The sequence below is a fragment of the Topomyia yanbarensis genome, chromosome 1 (assembly GCF_030247195.1).
Source record: "Topomyia yanbarensis strain Yona2022 chromosome 1, ASM3024719v1, whole genome shotgun sequence".
Taxonomy (NCBI): Eukaryota; Metazoa; Arthropoda; class Insecta; order Diptera; family Culicidae; genus Topomyia; species Topomyia yanbarensis.
The window spans coordinates 5,157,516-5,171,990 of record NC_080670.1 but is presented as its reverse complement, the minus strand read 5'-3'; the positions used below and the strand labels follow the sequence as shown (position 1 = coordinate 5,171,990).

Genomic DNA, 14,475 nt, shown 5'->3' with positions numbered 1-14,475 from the left:
ACGCGCACAAAACTTTCTCCATACTTATCGCTGATACTCCCTGTCACTTTGTATGGACATGAGGCGTGGTCGTTGAAAGAGACAAATTATTGACCGCTGCTGCTAGAATGTCGGAAGGGCACTTGAAGGTAGGTTCAGGCCATTGCCAGATGGGCTTGCCCATACTCTGTTTCGTGTCGCCAGGGAATTACACAATTCACTTACATTGAACGATGAACTCCCAGGTGCACTAGTGTCATGAAAAAATGCTACTCTTGGGTCGGACAGAATCTGCCTGATCCAGCTAAGAGTCGACTATAATTGAATTTATATAACAGATTTCTGCAGCAGAGCATGATTGTTATTCATAAACCGGGATAACCAGTTTTCCATTACAGTACATATTTGCCGATTTCAATGCTATTACATTAAGCCTAGACAATTTTGATAAGGTAAACGGCTTGTTATCAAAATTCAATTGGCCTTTCACAAATGGGAGGATACAATAGATTGTCGCTCTTAAGAGCAAATGGTGTCTGTATTCTTGGCCAATAAGTGAGCTTACGATTCTGTGGCAATTGGTATATCGGATAAACTTTACCGTTAATTTTAAACTATTTGTATAACTTGCTGTCAGAAACCATTTTATGTAGTCTACATATGCTTGACGAATAAATAAATAAATAAGAAAAAAGAAACAAAAAAAGGCACATTCTGCTCTCATAGCGATACGGCTTCATGAATTTTCCACAAGGCTCTTGTTTGAGACACTTCTTTACAATTCCTACCTGAATATAACTGAAGCGTCAATATAATTTTTTACATTTCTTACAAAAGAAATGTATAGGATTCGCTCAAACTTTGACAACTTTTTCCGAGGCCCGGAGGGCCGAGTCTCATATACCAATCGACTCAGCTCGACAAATTGAGACAATGTCTGTATGTGTGTGTGTGTATGTGTGTATGTATGTATGTACAAAATGTCATGTAATTATCTCAGCAATGGCTGAGCCGATCTTAATGAAATTAGTTTCAAATGAAAGGCCTAACATTGCCATTTGACACTATTATTTTTGATTTTCGATATGTTGTTTACTTTCTGAGATATGGGCGATTTTGTCAAAACACAGCAGGTTTTTTGCAAATAACTTTCAAACGATACAATTTTGTCCAACAAACTGCACATAAAAGCTTGTAAAAATACCTTTCTAACAAGCTATAGATTGTCTAAATCCGTGCACAAGCGGCGGAGATATTAGACATTTTGTATTTTTAGTCCTCGCTTACCAATTTCCACTAATTAAAAATGAGATTGTTTCATACTTCATTCATTTTTTACTGGTGATTTAGGGGCAAAACTAAACCGATTTTGAATATCGGGGTATGAAAACACATCTACGTGATTCAAGGAATTCGATGTTGAGAACATTTTGTGAATTACCTTTATAATAAAAGAACTATTTCTCAAAAATCAATATATAAGTTCATTTCAAAGACAAAATAATGCGTTGATAAAGAAACAGTCAGTTCTAGTATTTATTCCTTGGATTAGGCATTGCGTTCAATCATGAGGTAAATGTTGGATGGTATATCAATACACAGATCAACAAGTAATTCACCTAGTAGTGAGATAAAAGATTTCTAATATAATTATACTTGTGGCGTCACCGAAAGCAATTGTATGTTTGAAGCCCAAAAATCTAGCGAAAATTTAGCTCTTTTGCAAGATTTAGGTTATACTGGTTATGGAGCAAAAATTACTACTTACATTATTTATGATAAGAATGTAAGAATCAATATATCATAATAATATACCTATAAAAATAATGTCACTGCATTAACCATCATTTGCCATTCCTCACACAGCCCCCCCCCACCTATCTCTATCACTCTCTCTCTCTCTCTCTCTCTCTCTCTCTCTCTCTCTCTCTCTCTCTCTCTCTCTCTCTCTCTCTCTCTCTCTCTCTCTCTCTCTTTCTCTCTCTGTCTCTCTTCTATCGCATCTATCTAGCTATTTCTGTATGCATTTCTAAGTTGTGTGATAAGATCTTCTGCCAATCTGAAATATTTGTTAATTGTAATTGCGAAGGTTTGAGAAAACAAAACTATTTTTTGTCTGCTGCTACATCAACTCAACTTTAATTCAATTGTATTCAAAGCCTGTTTCTACACTAAAATTAAGGAAATTCATGGCTATATCAGAAAAATATTTGGCTTAATTGGGTAATATGAAAGATTGATGATGGAAATTTTCAAAAGAAAAATCAACGTTTCGAAGACAAAATACATGAGAGGAAGAGGTTCTAGAGACGACAATGTAAACCTCCCACCCGAGTTCGGATTGACGGTGACGAAATCGAGATGGTCGACGAATTCATGTATTTGGGCTCACTGGTAACCGACGACAATGATAACAGCAGAGAAATTCAGAGACGGATCTTAGCGGGAAATCGTGCCTACGTTGGACTCCAGAGGACACTTTGGTCGAACAAAATTCGCCACCGCACGAAGTTGATTAGATCGGTGGTCCTCTACGGCCACGAGACCTGGACTATGCTCGTGGAGGACCAACGCCTTGGAGTTTTCGAACGAAAGGTGTTGCGTACCATCTATGGTGGCGTGCAGATGGAAGACGGAACGTTGCGCAGGCGAATGAACCATGAGTTGTATCAGCTGCACATTCGTTGTATTGATACGAACTTTCATGAAAAATAACGGATCAAAGACCAAAAATATCCACAAATTAGATCCAGGAAAAGAAGTCTCCCAAAGTACCCACTCTCGATGGGGGATATACTGAGTAGTTTGAACCATTTCTTTTTCACAATATTGGTCTGTATAGGACTTATTTATCCATATTTCCTGCACGAGAATTCCGAACGAAACAATACAAACACGCTTTTATGCAATCGACATAGCCTAGACATTTCACACTATTTACTTCAATGCAAATAAAAACTCTGAAATATCTACCTGTCTCATTCACGAATCGCATTCTCCCTCTATCGTTCTCTGTTCAAGAGGCTTGAAAGCACATGTGACCTTGTCTCACTTTACTATATTCAATTGCGCGTTAAAATACTGGACCAGTAAATTCTGTTCTGCACATAAATCTTTTTTCGGGAATATGTGACCAAAAAGTAAACTTTGAATTCGTCAAGTAAAGAAGCATGAAAACAAAAAGATGGAAGCCCTAGAAAGTCCATTGCATATTTATTAGCCTTTTCTCAGAAGATGGGATTTTCAAGAACATTTCAAAACTTTCTGATGCAATGGTTTTCAAATTCGTACAATCCGGTTTATTCATTTTCTTTATTCAAAAATGTGTTGGCTTCAAATATATGACCATTTCATTTTAATTAATTATTTCATTCCGCATCTTTTTATTCATTTTGTTCATCTGCGTTCATTTTACTTATTTTATTCGTTTCATTCTTTGGATTCACTCTGATCCGTTTACTCTTTTTGTGCATTTTACTCATATCATTCATTTAACTTATTTTATTCATTGCTTTCATTGTATGTATTTTATTAATTTTTTCCAGTTTATTCATTTTGTTCAGTTTCTTCATTTTAATAATCTGACTACTTTTTCAGTTTTAATCATTTCATCCAAATAATTTATTTGATTCAATTTATTTCTTTATATTAATTTATAACCTTTTACTGTTGTTCAATTTTTCATTTTAATCAATGCATTTAATTCTGCTCATTTTCTTCTTTTTATTCATTTTATCACTTCAGCTCATTTTGTTTATTTGATTCGTTTGTTTTATTTATGCATTTCATTTATTTTTTACTTTATTCGTTTTGTTCATCCATTCTTTTTATTCATTTGATCCATTTCATTAATTCATTCATCATGTATTCACTGGATGAATTAAATCAATTTGATTCATTTAGTTCATTTGATTCATGTGATTCATTTGATTCATTTGATTTATTTGATTGATTTAATTGATTTGATTCATTTGATTCATTTGATTCATTTGATTCATTTGATTCATTTGAATCATTTGAATCATTTGATTCATTTGATTCATTTGATTCATTTGATTTATTTGATTTATTTGATTGATTTAATTCATTTGATTCATTTGATTCATTTGAATCATTTGATTCATTTGATTTATTTGATTGATTTAATTCATTTGATTCATTTGATTCATTTGATTTATCTGATTTATCCGATTCATTTTATTCATATCTTTAATTTTATGCATTTCATGTTCAGTCATTCGTTTTATTTCATTCAATTTGTTAGTATGAGTCAATTTATTCTATTAATCTTATAACTATTTCTAAATATAATCTTAATTTTTATGTAATAACCTAATCTAATTTGATTCGTGTATTTGGATCAAAATTATAATGATTTCCATTACTTTTTCTACTCATTTTATGAATTTAAAAACCTATTGTTTCATTTTTTGCTTTACTTTTTTATTTCGGTCGTTTTGTTGATTTGTATAATTTATTCAGTTTATTCGAGATTTTATTCGTGCAAGACTAGAAACTGTTTTCATCCCACCTCTAATTGGGTGCCTACTTCTCGTGAGTTCTGCAAACTAATCCAATAGTGAAATGTGTAAGAAATGTCTCATCTCACTGCTAGGTGGATTAAATCGGTTTTTTCATGTTAAACGGCAAAGTATCAAGTGAAGTTGCTGAAAAACACTCAAAAGCTTCAATTCAACTCTTCATTAAAACGAGCAAGTAAAACTAATTCAAAAGTGCTAGGGCAATTTGGAGCAAATATAAAATTTCTAAATGCACAGTTCAATTCATCGAAAAATTTCGGATATTCGTAGGTTAAACTCATAATCTACGAATATGACCTCATTCAAAAGTGATCACACTGCGCTGTCAGAAACGAGAGCTCGAACTTGCATATTTCTTGAGCGTTTTTTCAAAACGTCATATCTGCAATGAGTTACACTCTGTTTATACTTTCTCTTTCGATTTTTACGGCGTCACTATAACACTTTTCACTTATTTTACAGTACAGATCGAAAGACGGTGGTTTTAGCTAGCATATTATGCAAAGAGCTGAGGGATAAATGTTAAAGTGACCGAATTATTAACAGAAGAGAAAGTAAACAAAGAGAGTAACTCATTGCAGATATGACGTTTTGAAAAAACGCTCAAGATTTATAATACCGTCCTCCCCTTTAGCACAGAAGCGGTTTGTTTTCCTCCAAATTAAAAAGTCTATTTGCAATGATCCATTTCGGCAATCGACAGATCAATTTTTCAAAACATCAATTACTTCATTAACAAATTAATCCAAGCTAAAGTCTTAAGCTGTTTTTCTTTCATCTTTCATTTCATCCATCATTGGTTAAAAAAAATTCCCAGAACGTGAAATAAATTCCTCTCCGATGATGCCGCATCGAAGGACACTGATTCCCTCAGCTTCCGCACGGTGCCAATATCTTGAGTAGCACTGGTTAACATGACAACCAAAGATCATTGACCAGGGTCAGGTTGCAAAATTTAAGCTACCGTGTCGTGTGACGATTACCGGAGGCGATTTTTACCATTAGCTAAATGAATGGGATACTCTTCTCTCAGTGCAGTGGGACGACCGACCCCACTCTTCAAGAGTGTGGTTTTGCTCAGCTCATAGCTGGCCGTGACTTTGACGTTCGTGCGCAGGCAGAGCAGGCCTTTGCTGGGCTATGTTTTCATTGTTGTTTTGTTTTGCTTTGGTTAGGTTGGGGTAAGGGGCACCAATCTTCGCGCTGTGCTGATTTTTCGCAGCGATGGTTTTATGCTGAACTAACGGTTGAGATGAAAATTGTTTCTTTGACTTTAGTTAGTGTCTCCTGACGAGAGACTCAGGGCTAGCGTTGGGTTGGCTTTTGGATACGTATTATCAAGCACGTGTTGTTTTTGTCAATTGTTGTTTTTTGCCGCTGGGTTTGAAGTTTTTCATTGATTGTTTCTCCTTTAATGTAACTGATACTTATTCGCGATATTTTTGGCTCAACTGTGTCATTGACCTGTCAATCTCTATCAACCAGTCGAAAAACGTGAATGGAGTGAGATTATACTATTGGGTGAGTGTGGGTTAACTTGTTATTAATAGTAATTGTCAATGAAAATATTTTTCCCCTACAGAAGTTTTCTCGTAGTCACGAAAGTTTTGAACTGTTGATAACTCAATTTTAGCAATAAATGGACTAAAGAAACTGAAAACCCAAAATCCCAAAACAATTTATTTTAAGAACTTTGAATAACAATTTATTGAACCAGTATTTTCTCTATATGCAGAAATTGGTGCTGTTTTGCTACCTGACGAATAAAAGGTAAAAATATGTCTTAAATCTGCAATTGAAACTTCGGCAAGTTGGTTTCGATGCACCTCGAGGTAGCTTCGTTGACCCCTTGCTCTTATTACAGTATATTAATGATTTCAACAAACGCATTTATTTTCTTGAAAATTCGTTCAAAATGCTTCAAGTTTTTTTTGGTTCATAATCAAAGTAAACTAATAATTAAAAAAAATCAATGGCATTCTGCAACATTTTAAATTGTTTAAAAAAATGTCCTTTATTTGACATGGCTCAATGAGATAAATAGTTTTGACTATAAATGAATAACAGACTAGTGGCTTGGGTCTCTTGTAATCGGCGAACACGAAATTATTGCGACACATTCAACAGGGCATAACTTTTTTACTATTGGGTACAAATCAACCAAATTTTGCACACTTTCTCATTGATGTGTATAGTTTACATGCTGTCAAACTCGAAGTCGTGTTTTTCGATTCAACGAAAATGGAGGTGAACCAACGCGAATCGAGAGAACAAATTCTTTCCAAACACCTGGAATTTCCTGACCTGTCGCACCGGCAGTTGGGAAAAATGTTGAACATTCACCATTCAACCGTCTCCAGAGTGTTGAAGCGGTTCCAGGAGCGGTTGACGTTGGACCACGGCAAAGGAGCTGGAAGAAAACCGGGACCGGAGAACAAAAAGACGGAGGGAAAGGTGTAGCGGATGATTAAAGCAAATCCCAACGTCTCAAGCAGTGATTTGGCTAAAAAGATCGGCATGTCGCAGAGCTACGTCCAGAATGCAAAAAAGAGACTACATGTAAGGTACAGAACTTCCCAAACCGCGATGAGCGGCAACAATCGACTGCTAAAACTCGGGCACGGAAGCTCTACGAGAAGATGCTGGCAAAATATGGCTGCTGTGTGATGGACGACGAAACGTATATAAAAGCCGATTTTAAGCAAATTCCGGAGTTGGAGTTTTTCACTGGCAAGAGCAAGTTCTATATGGACGACAAATTTAAGAAGAAGAAAATGTCGAAGTTCGCCTCCAAATATCTCATTTGGCAGGCCATCTGCTCTTGCGGACTGAGGAGTGAGCCTTTCGTGACAAAGGACACAGTAAATGGCGATATCTACAAATCTGAGTGCCTCGAGAAGCGCCTTTTGCCGTTCTTGCAGCAGCACGACGAAGCTCCGCTATTTTGGCCAGATTTGGCATCATGCCACTATTCTAAAAGTGTCCTGGAGTGGTATGAGGCCAATTCTGTCCATTTTGTTCCAAAGGACATGAATCCGCCAAACTGTCCGGAGCTGCGCCCGGTGGAGCAGTACTGGGCAATGATGAAGCGGGAACTTCGGAAGAGCAAGAAGACAGTCAAAGACGAGAAGGACATGTTAAGAAAATGGAAAAAAAAACTGAGAAACTGGTACCGGATGACACTGTAAAGACTTTGATGGAGGGCATCAAGCGAAAATGTGTTCAATTTTACACTCAAGGCTCCATCGATTAACTTTTCTTTTGATTTTTGAAGTAAATATATGTATAAAACTACCCTAAAATTTTGGTTTGATTTTAAACATTATAAGAAAATTGGCATGACATTTTCGGTGTCGCAATAATTTCGTGTTCGCCCTTTAGATAAAAAATTGTCCAACGTCAATCTCAAATTTTAGGTTGGCATCGATTGCAGAACCGTGGAAGAGGTGTTTTTTACATTTTAAATGAGACGCTGCAAGAATCGAAAGGACTATTAACTCTGGCAAGTTACCATACATTGTATTTGGTACATACCAAGGTTAGTCTGATGTGGAAATGGGTGGTGTACGGCATGAGGTTGTTGGCGAGATATATTATAATTGCGAATCGGACTTGCTACGGTTTTACATAAGCTAACATTCCGTGGCCTACACAAAACTTGGTTCATGCAGAATACCGATATCGCTATTGAGTGCTCGGTGAGTTTGAAAGAAGAATTATTTGTCCACTAAAAATAAAGAATTCCTTAAAAGTTTACCAAGGCTAACATCGGAAGGTTGTTAAAAGACAACCAGCTACAGTGGGTTTGGCATGTTGCAGTTCAATTTATGGTCGACAGAGAATCTGGAAGAGTTTTTCAACCGCCACGGGAACCAAGCTTCTGGGAGTCCCAAACTTCCATATTTCCCTTGCTACAAGATTTCCAATAGAACCAAATTTCCAAGAGCGGAAACCTCCATTCGTAAAAGATATTGTTCGCGGACCTCAAACAACTACTTCACAGCCCCTAGGGGTCAGCGAACCTCAGGTTAAGAATCGTTGAATTGGGTTACCGAAGTTCTAAACTCCTAAATTTGTGGCTGACAAATTTCAAAGATTTCAGATTTTAGAACTTCCACATTTTGAAGTTCTTCAATTTTGAAATTTTCACTTTTGAAGTACATCTTGTTCATGTTCCCAAAATTACTGATTTCTGGCTGAGTATAGGATGAGCATTTCGTTTCTCCGAACCCGTTTCGAATCTGTCCCGAATCTGATCCTGTAGTATTTGGAGAAACCGAACCAGACAATTCTGGGTTTTAAAAACTTATCCCATGTCATCTCTTCAACTCCTGTGAGCGAGTTCGAAAGCGTAAAAACCGTCCAAGATTGAATGATTTTTACAAATTTCTAGACTCCTACAATGTCAGGTTCACAAATTTAACACGTCATACCTTCCTTTCCCTTGCTAATTAAAAAAAATCGAAAAATAATCGAAAGCAAACTCTACCAACCAATGTTGCTTAAGTTCTTTTGAATTGTTATACCCTGATTCAATCCCATATATGAAACGACCTTCTCTTTTTACCCTGTACCAATTCGTCACAGCCTGCTAGTTTCAGCAAACGCAAAAAAAGCCCAACACAACCCATTCCCACTCGCCACAGAAGATTGAGGAGAGACAAATGCATCGAAAAAAAAGAACACAATCCAAGTAGCTTCTTTGACGGTACTCGTGTATTTATAAATAATAAATAATAAGTTCAGCGTTCAAATTTTTTTACAGTTCGGCAAGAACGGGGCTGAACTCGCCTTGCCTACAAAAAGATTACTCAATAACGAAAGAAACAGAAATGATACATTCCAGATATGGGAGTTGTGTGCCGTGTCGTCCTCCATACCGTGACAGTCTTGATTGGCTTTTGGGGTGCGTGGTGTTGTTTAGTGATGATAGGCGTAAGCCGGGGCAGCAGCAACCGGAGCGGCATAGCTGATGGTCTTGGTCAGGGCCGGAGCAGCGGCATAGGCAACCGGGGCAGCAGCAACAACCTTGGTAACCGGAGCGGCGATGGCTTTCACGCCCAGTGGCTCACGGTGGACGACGGCGTTGAATCCGTTGTGTGGGTCGGCAGTGTAATCAACCGTACGCTTGGTACCATCTGGATCAACGACCGAGTACGATCCCTGGACGACATCGCCTTTGCGGGATTCCTGCTGGCTCTTCTGATCGCCGGTCAAAGCGTCGGAGATTCCGTACGAGAACGAGTACTGTGGATTCGGGTCGTACTCATCGGCGGCAACGACAGTCTTAGCAACGGGAGCAGCGATCAGTGTTTTGGCAACCGGGGCAGCATAGGCTACATGAGCTGGGGCAGCATAAGCCACATGAGCTGGAGCAGCGTAGGACAGCGGGGCGGAGATAACTCCAGCGCGGGCAACGGCCACCAGGGCGCAGAAGGTCAGGAACTGCAAAAAAGCAAATTACATTGCGTCAGCTCTTCCCAGCATCACTTAACTTTTCTCGAGACAATCCGTCGGATTCGACACACTTTTCCGTTGTTTCACTGGATGCCACATACCTTGAAAGCCATTTTTCGTCGTCGATCTAGGAGTTATTGTTGTTCACAGCACTAACCAATCGATGGAACTGTGCCTTAATCAACCCGCCGCGGCCCATTTATACCGACTTCTTGGTGAGTTCCCGCCCGACACTTCCCACTCGCAGCTTCTCCGAGATACCCCATATCGATCACCAAGATCGCCGAGATCGTGTACCACCTTAACAAGCTCTAGGTTGGTTGGCTGGTTGGTTGGTAGGTAGGTAGGTCAGCCACAAGAGTAAAGTCTCATTCAGATCGACCAAAAACTGCTACACAGCTCAACGGTGTCCCAGAGCCGACACCGCCCCTCGCGCAGCAAGACAACAACGTTCCTCTTCTTAAACCGGCAAGGTCAGCTGACGGCGCGAGCGCACGCAGTGCGGTGCATTGACTAGGGTAGGGTGGTTCAACGTTTGGTTCAAAATTTAAAACTACCACCGAATTTTATTCGCTGCCTGATTCACCCTACTGCACCTATGAAGCAATCAATATGTGCAAGGGGGTTGTAAAAGGTGAACGCATTTTTTTGCCTGATTTGCGGTGATTTTTCTTTGCCTGTGATGTTGTTTCGTGGGACCTGTCCTGTCCTGTCTTTCTGTTTGCAGTCGGCAGTTGTTTACCGTCCGGGCGGAAACAGTTGCAGCGGAGTGTAGGGTACCGGGTGCAAAGGTTCATTGATTCTGGTTGATTGATTGGTTCATGGTTCATGAGGTACACGGTTGACTTCATAGAGCAGACGATTAATTTTCGGATTAATTAGGTTGGGCGGAAATTAGACGCATTTTGATGTTTTAATTAACAAAGATGTGAAAATAAAAATGTTTGGATATAGTAATTAACCACGATTTGACGTTGAAAATACTGCAGTGCTCCACATATTTTTCTTTCAAATCTTAAATAATGAAGTTTTATTCAAAGAAACGTTTTATTGTGCGAGATTGATCTTAAACACTGTGAAGATATTAAATTAATATTATTTTTTGACGAATTTTGGAAATTTTGATCGAACACTTTTCATCAACCTCCGGACAAGTGTTTCATTACATTTTCAGGACACTTTAACTATTGTTATTGCACTCCTGTATATTTCTAGCTACCTTACCAATATTTTTAAGACTCTTCACGATCGCCCAGTTCGAGGGGCCAAAGTTGGGAAAATCAATACCCTTTTCTGTGATAAAATTGGGAGTTGTTTTGGCGTGGTGCGCCGGCGTTAGATCCGGCCAAAACGGTGGAAGGATACCATACTTCTAATATAATGGTAGCAACGTCTTTTACAGGCCCTCCGATCGATACATTTCCGCATTTCTAGTTCCGGTAGTGTAAAAAATGAAAAACTTCAAACCGCAGGAATATATTGCCTGCCATAACAGCACTTTGGGCCAAATTTCTCCACGTGGATCGACCGGTCCCTTACAACGGTTTTGAGTCCTCTTTCACATAAGTCACGTCAAAAAACATGATTTTCCGCTGGCTAAAAGATAGTCAGGTTGTTTCGTTTCTTGAATCAACCCGAAGCTCATTCCTGTTTTATTGGCCAAATCACGTATCGATATTGATTTATTTTTCCTAATTAGAAATATCACTTTTGGTCCAGTTTCGGGTTGAAAGATCCAGATTTTCAAATTGTTCCTTGCAGTCCATCTAAAAATAGTGTTCCCGCAACTTGTTCATGATGAACTTTCCATTCACGTGATGAATTCCAAAGCGTCTTGCCAATTTTCGCTTATCAACACCTTTTTCACTTTGCCATGTGGCCCTAATTGTCACTTCATGTTGGAAACGAAGAATTTAAACCTCAGCAAAAAGTGATCAAACGAAAGATGACAATCAAACGCAAAGCATGCTGTGATTAGCACATTAAAACCATCACAAATACGGTTCATCGTCAAGCCTGGTTCACACGAGTGGATTTTTTGTAGCGCGACTTTCAGTGACGATTTTAAATCGCGTGCTGTATGCCTGTATGTATTTTTGTCTGCCGATTTGCCTGTTTTATTTGCGGTTTTGTATTATTGCGGATCAGTCAAAGATCAAAAGAATTTGTTTGCACATTTAAACCTATTTATAACAAGGGGCGTGACACTTCCAATAAATTGTAAAGTATTATACAATTATAATGTTTTGATAGAATTATAAGCAACATTATAATTTTATACACTTTATAAGCAAATATGCTTTCAGAATTTTCGAACTGGTTTTCGAACTTATTCTCAGTGTGCGGTGAATTTATTAGTTGTCATTTTTTATTGTTGACATCAGGCGAAAAATAAAAATCGAAAAAATAATTTTCGCTGCACAAAACCTCGGATACGTCTGTACTTGTGCCACAACGCAAGAATTCGGTACCAACTTTATCACCTAGGCCATAGAAGAACTACCTATGGAGCAGCAGGTAAGGACAGGCCGGCATTAATTCTAATTCTCCAACTATTTACTATTTTTTCACTTTGCTAGAATGTTAAACAAACATACCGTGGGTCACGAAGGAGAATTCCTTCTGGAAGGTAAGTACCTGGTTTGTTAACTTCGACCGGTAGGTATTTCTGTGGAACTTGCACGGGTAGTGCGAAAATGTCGGTATGATGACAGGGAAATCGGGAATTAGATTCCATCAATTTTAACTGCAGTACCGTGAAGTTTGTTATATGGGGTGTTTGAATATGTGCCTGTACCAGAAAAGACATTCATATTTTCGCAACAACTACAATGAGCAAGGCGTACGCCAATGCTGGCCGAAAGATAAGTGAAGGTTTCACGGACTTCAGTATAACTACCTACATGACAGATATCCATCTCCTGAATAAAATAATGTTATAGACAATCGGAAAAGGTAGTTTTATTCTTTATTCGTCTTATCGAAACGCCTAGGACAGAAGAATAAACACACATTTAGCAAACCGTCCGAAGTAAGACAAATCAATTACTACTATCACTTTCTCAGTGTGATTATTATTCAGTTACCGATGTATCGTACTCTTTTTTCTCAAAACAATCCGTTCAATGTATGCTGTCGTAATTTTAATAATGTAGCTGACAAATATGATTTTAGCATTACTAAGACTACTCGAAGACCAGTAAATAAATAAATAAATAATGATACCTAAAAATGAGTGTCGTGATCGTTATTCGAACAGATCGCGATGATACGAATATGACCAGATTCCGGCTCCGTCTCATGACAAAGCTTCCAATGTGTAGCTTCCGTCGTAGTCCGTAGGTCAAGTCAGGTGCACGAATTCCAAACAGTATCTGGTATCCAAAAATACTATTCACTGTACATAGAAACCCAGTATTCATACCGCTATGAATTACCGTCCACTAACTTCAAAAGCAGGCCCATGAATTTTTGTTTAACCTCGCTGCAGTCGTAGACGAAACAATTTACTGCGACCGATGCCACTTTGGATCTTAAAGAGGCATAACTGTCTATAATCGCAAATCTGTCCCATGTGGATAGGAAATCCCATATTAGATGGGACTGGCTTGCGGTTCTTTCAGAACGATCTCGCGTGCGCGATCTGCGATTCCACCAAAATCGACCTTTGCGTGTCATCTGCCTAGCGGATTTGTTCCTATTCGAAAGAAGCAAATGCCAAATCAGTACGGTTTGATGGTAAGATGGATTGATATTGAACTAGTTGGCGATATTACCTGGCTCTCGTTCAGCTATGCCGTGTTTTTTCCCGATAGTTTGTCATATGCGCTTTTTACAAACGAGTCACATACACGATTGTCCCGTTTGCACCTCAAACACATGTTTGGTCTGTAAATCGACAGTCACTACATATTAAAAAGAACGGTTGGAGGAGAGGCATTGTGAAAGATACCGAAAGAAAAAATCCTGTCCGAGCAGCTTGCTGTTGTGTTTGTAGTTGATCGGTTGTGTCCTGCTACACTACTGTTGAACGATTTGTGGCCAATTCGATCTGAAAGAGATGTGATTTTTAGCGCGATCTTTTTCTTCAAAGGATATATTTATTGCGCTACAATCAGGGGGATTGCATCCCTATTCCGGTGTACATGTCGTCCATGCTATTGCATTGTGTTGGCTTCAAAAGATGGCCTTCTAGCAGAAAGTTGAATACAATGTACTGATCCGTTCGAAATAAAATAACTAACTAACCTTGCTGCGGACGCTGCACCAACTGAATAGTGGTTCTTCCTGTTTGCGGTGCTCCCACTGCTCGGAGCTGCATTGCATTGTATTGTATGCTGTTGTACCTGAATGGACCGTTGCTGTATCTGATGCTGCGAACGCTGGGTGATGATAGTTTCAAATTTTGCTTGTTGCTACAACTGTTGTTGCTAATTAATGGTCTTCTGCGTTTGACAATGATTGGCTTGGATCGTTCACACTTTGTCTGCCGCAGGGT

General features: G+C 38.6%; 2 protein-coding genes across 6 annotated transcripts in view; one reads left to right on the top strand and one right to left on the bottom strand.

The window, feature by feature from the left end:
* The window catches only part of LOC131676701 (papilin), a 213,072-nt gene that overhangs the window by 112,185 nt on the left and 86,412 nt on the right, over positions 1-14,475 (top strand). The window lies entirely within an intron of this gene.
* LOC131676705 (larval cuticle protein A2B-like) lies at positions 9,223-10,141 on the bottom strand. Its single transcript, XM_058955961.1, has 2 exons — positions 10,079-10,141; positions 9,223-9,965 (listed from the first exon to the last, which is right to left on the bottom strand). The coding sequence occupies exons 1-2, from the start codon at positions 10,088-10,090 to the stop codon at positions 9,441-9,443; spliced, it is 537 nt and encodes a 178-aa protein (XP_058811944.1). The 5' UTR covers positions 10,091-10,141; the 3' UTR covers positions 9,223-9,440.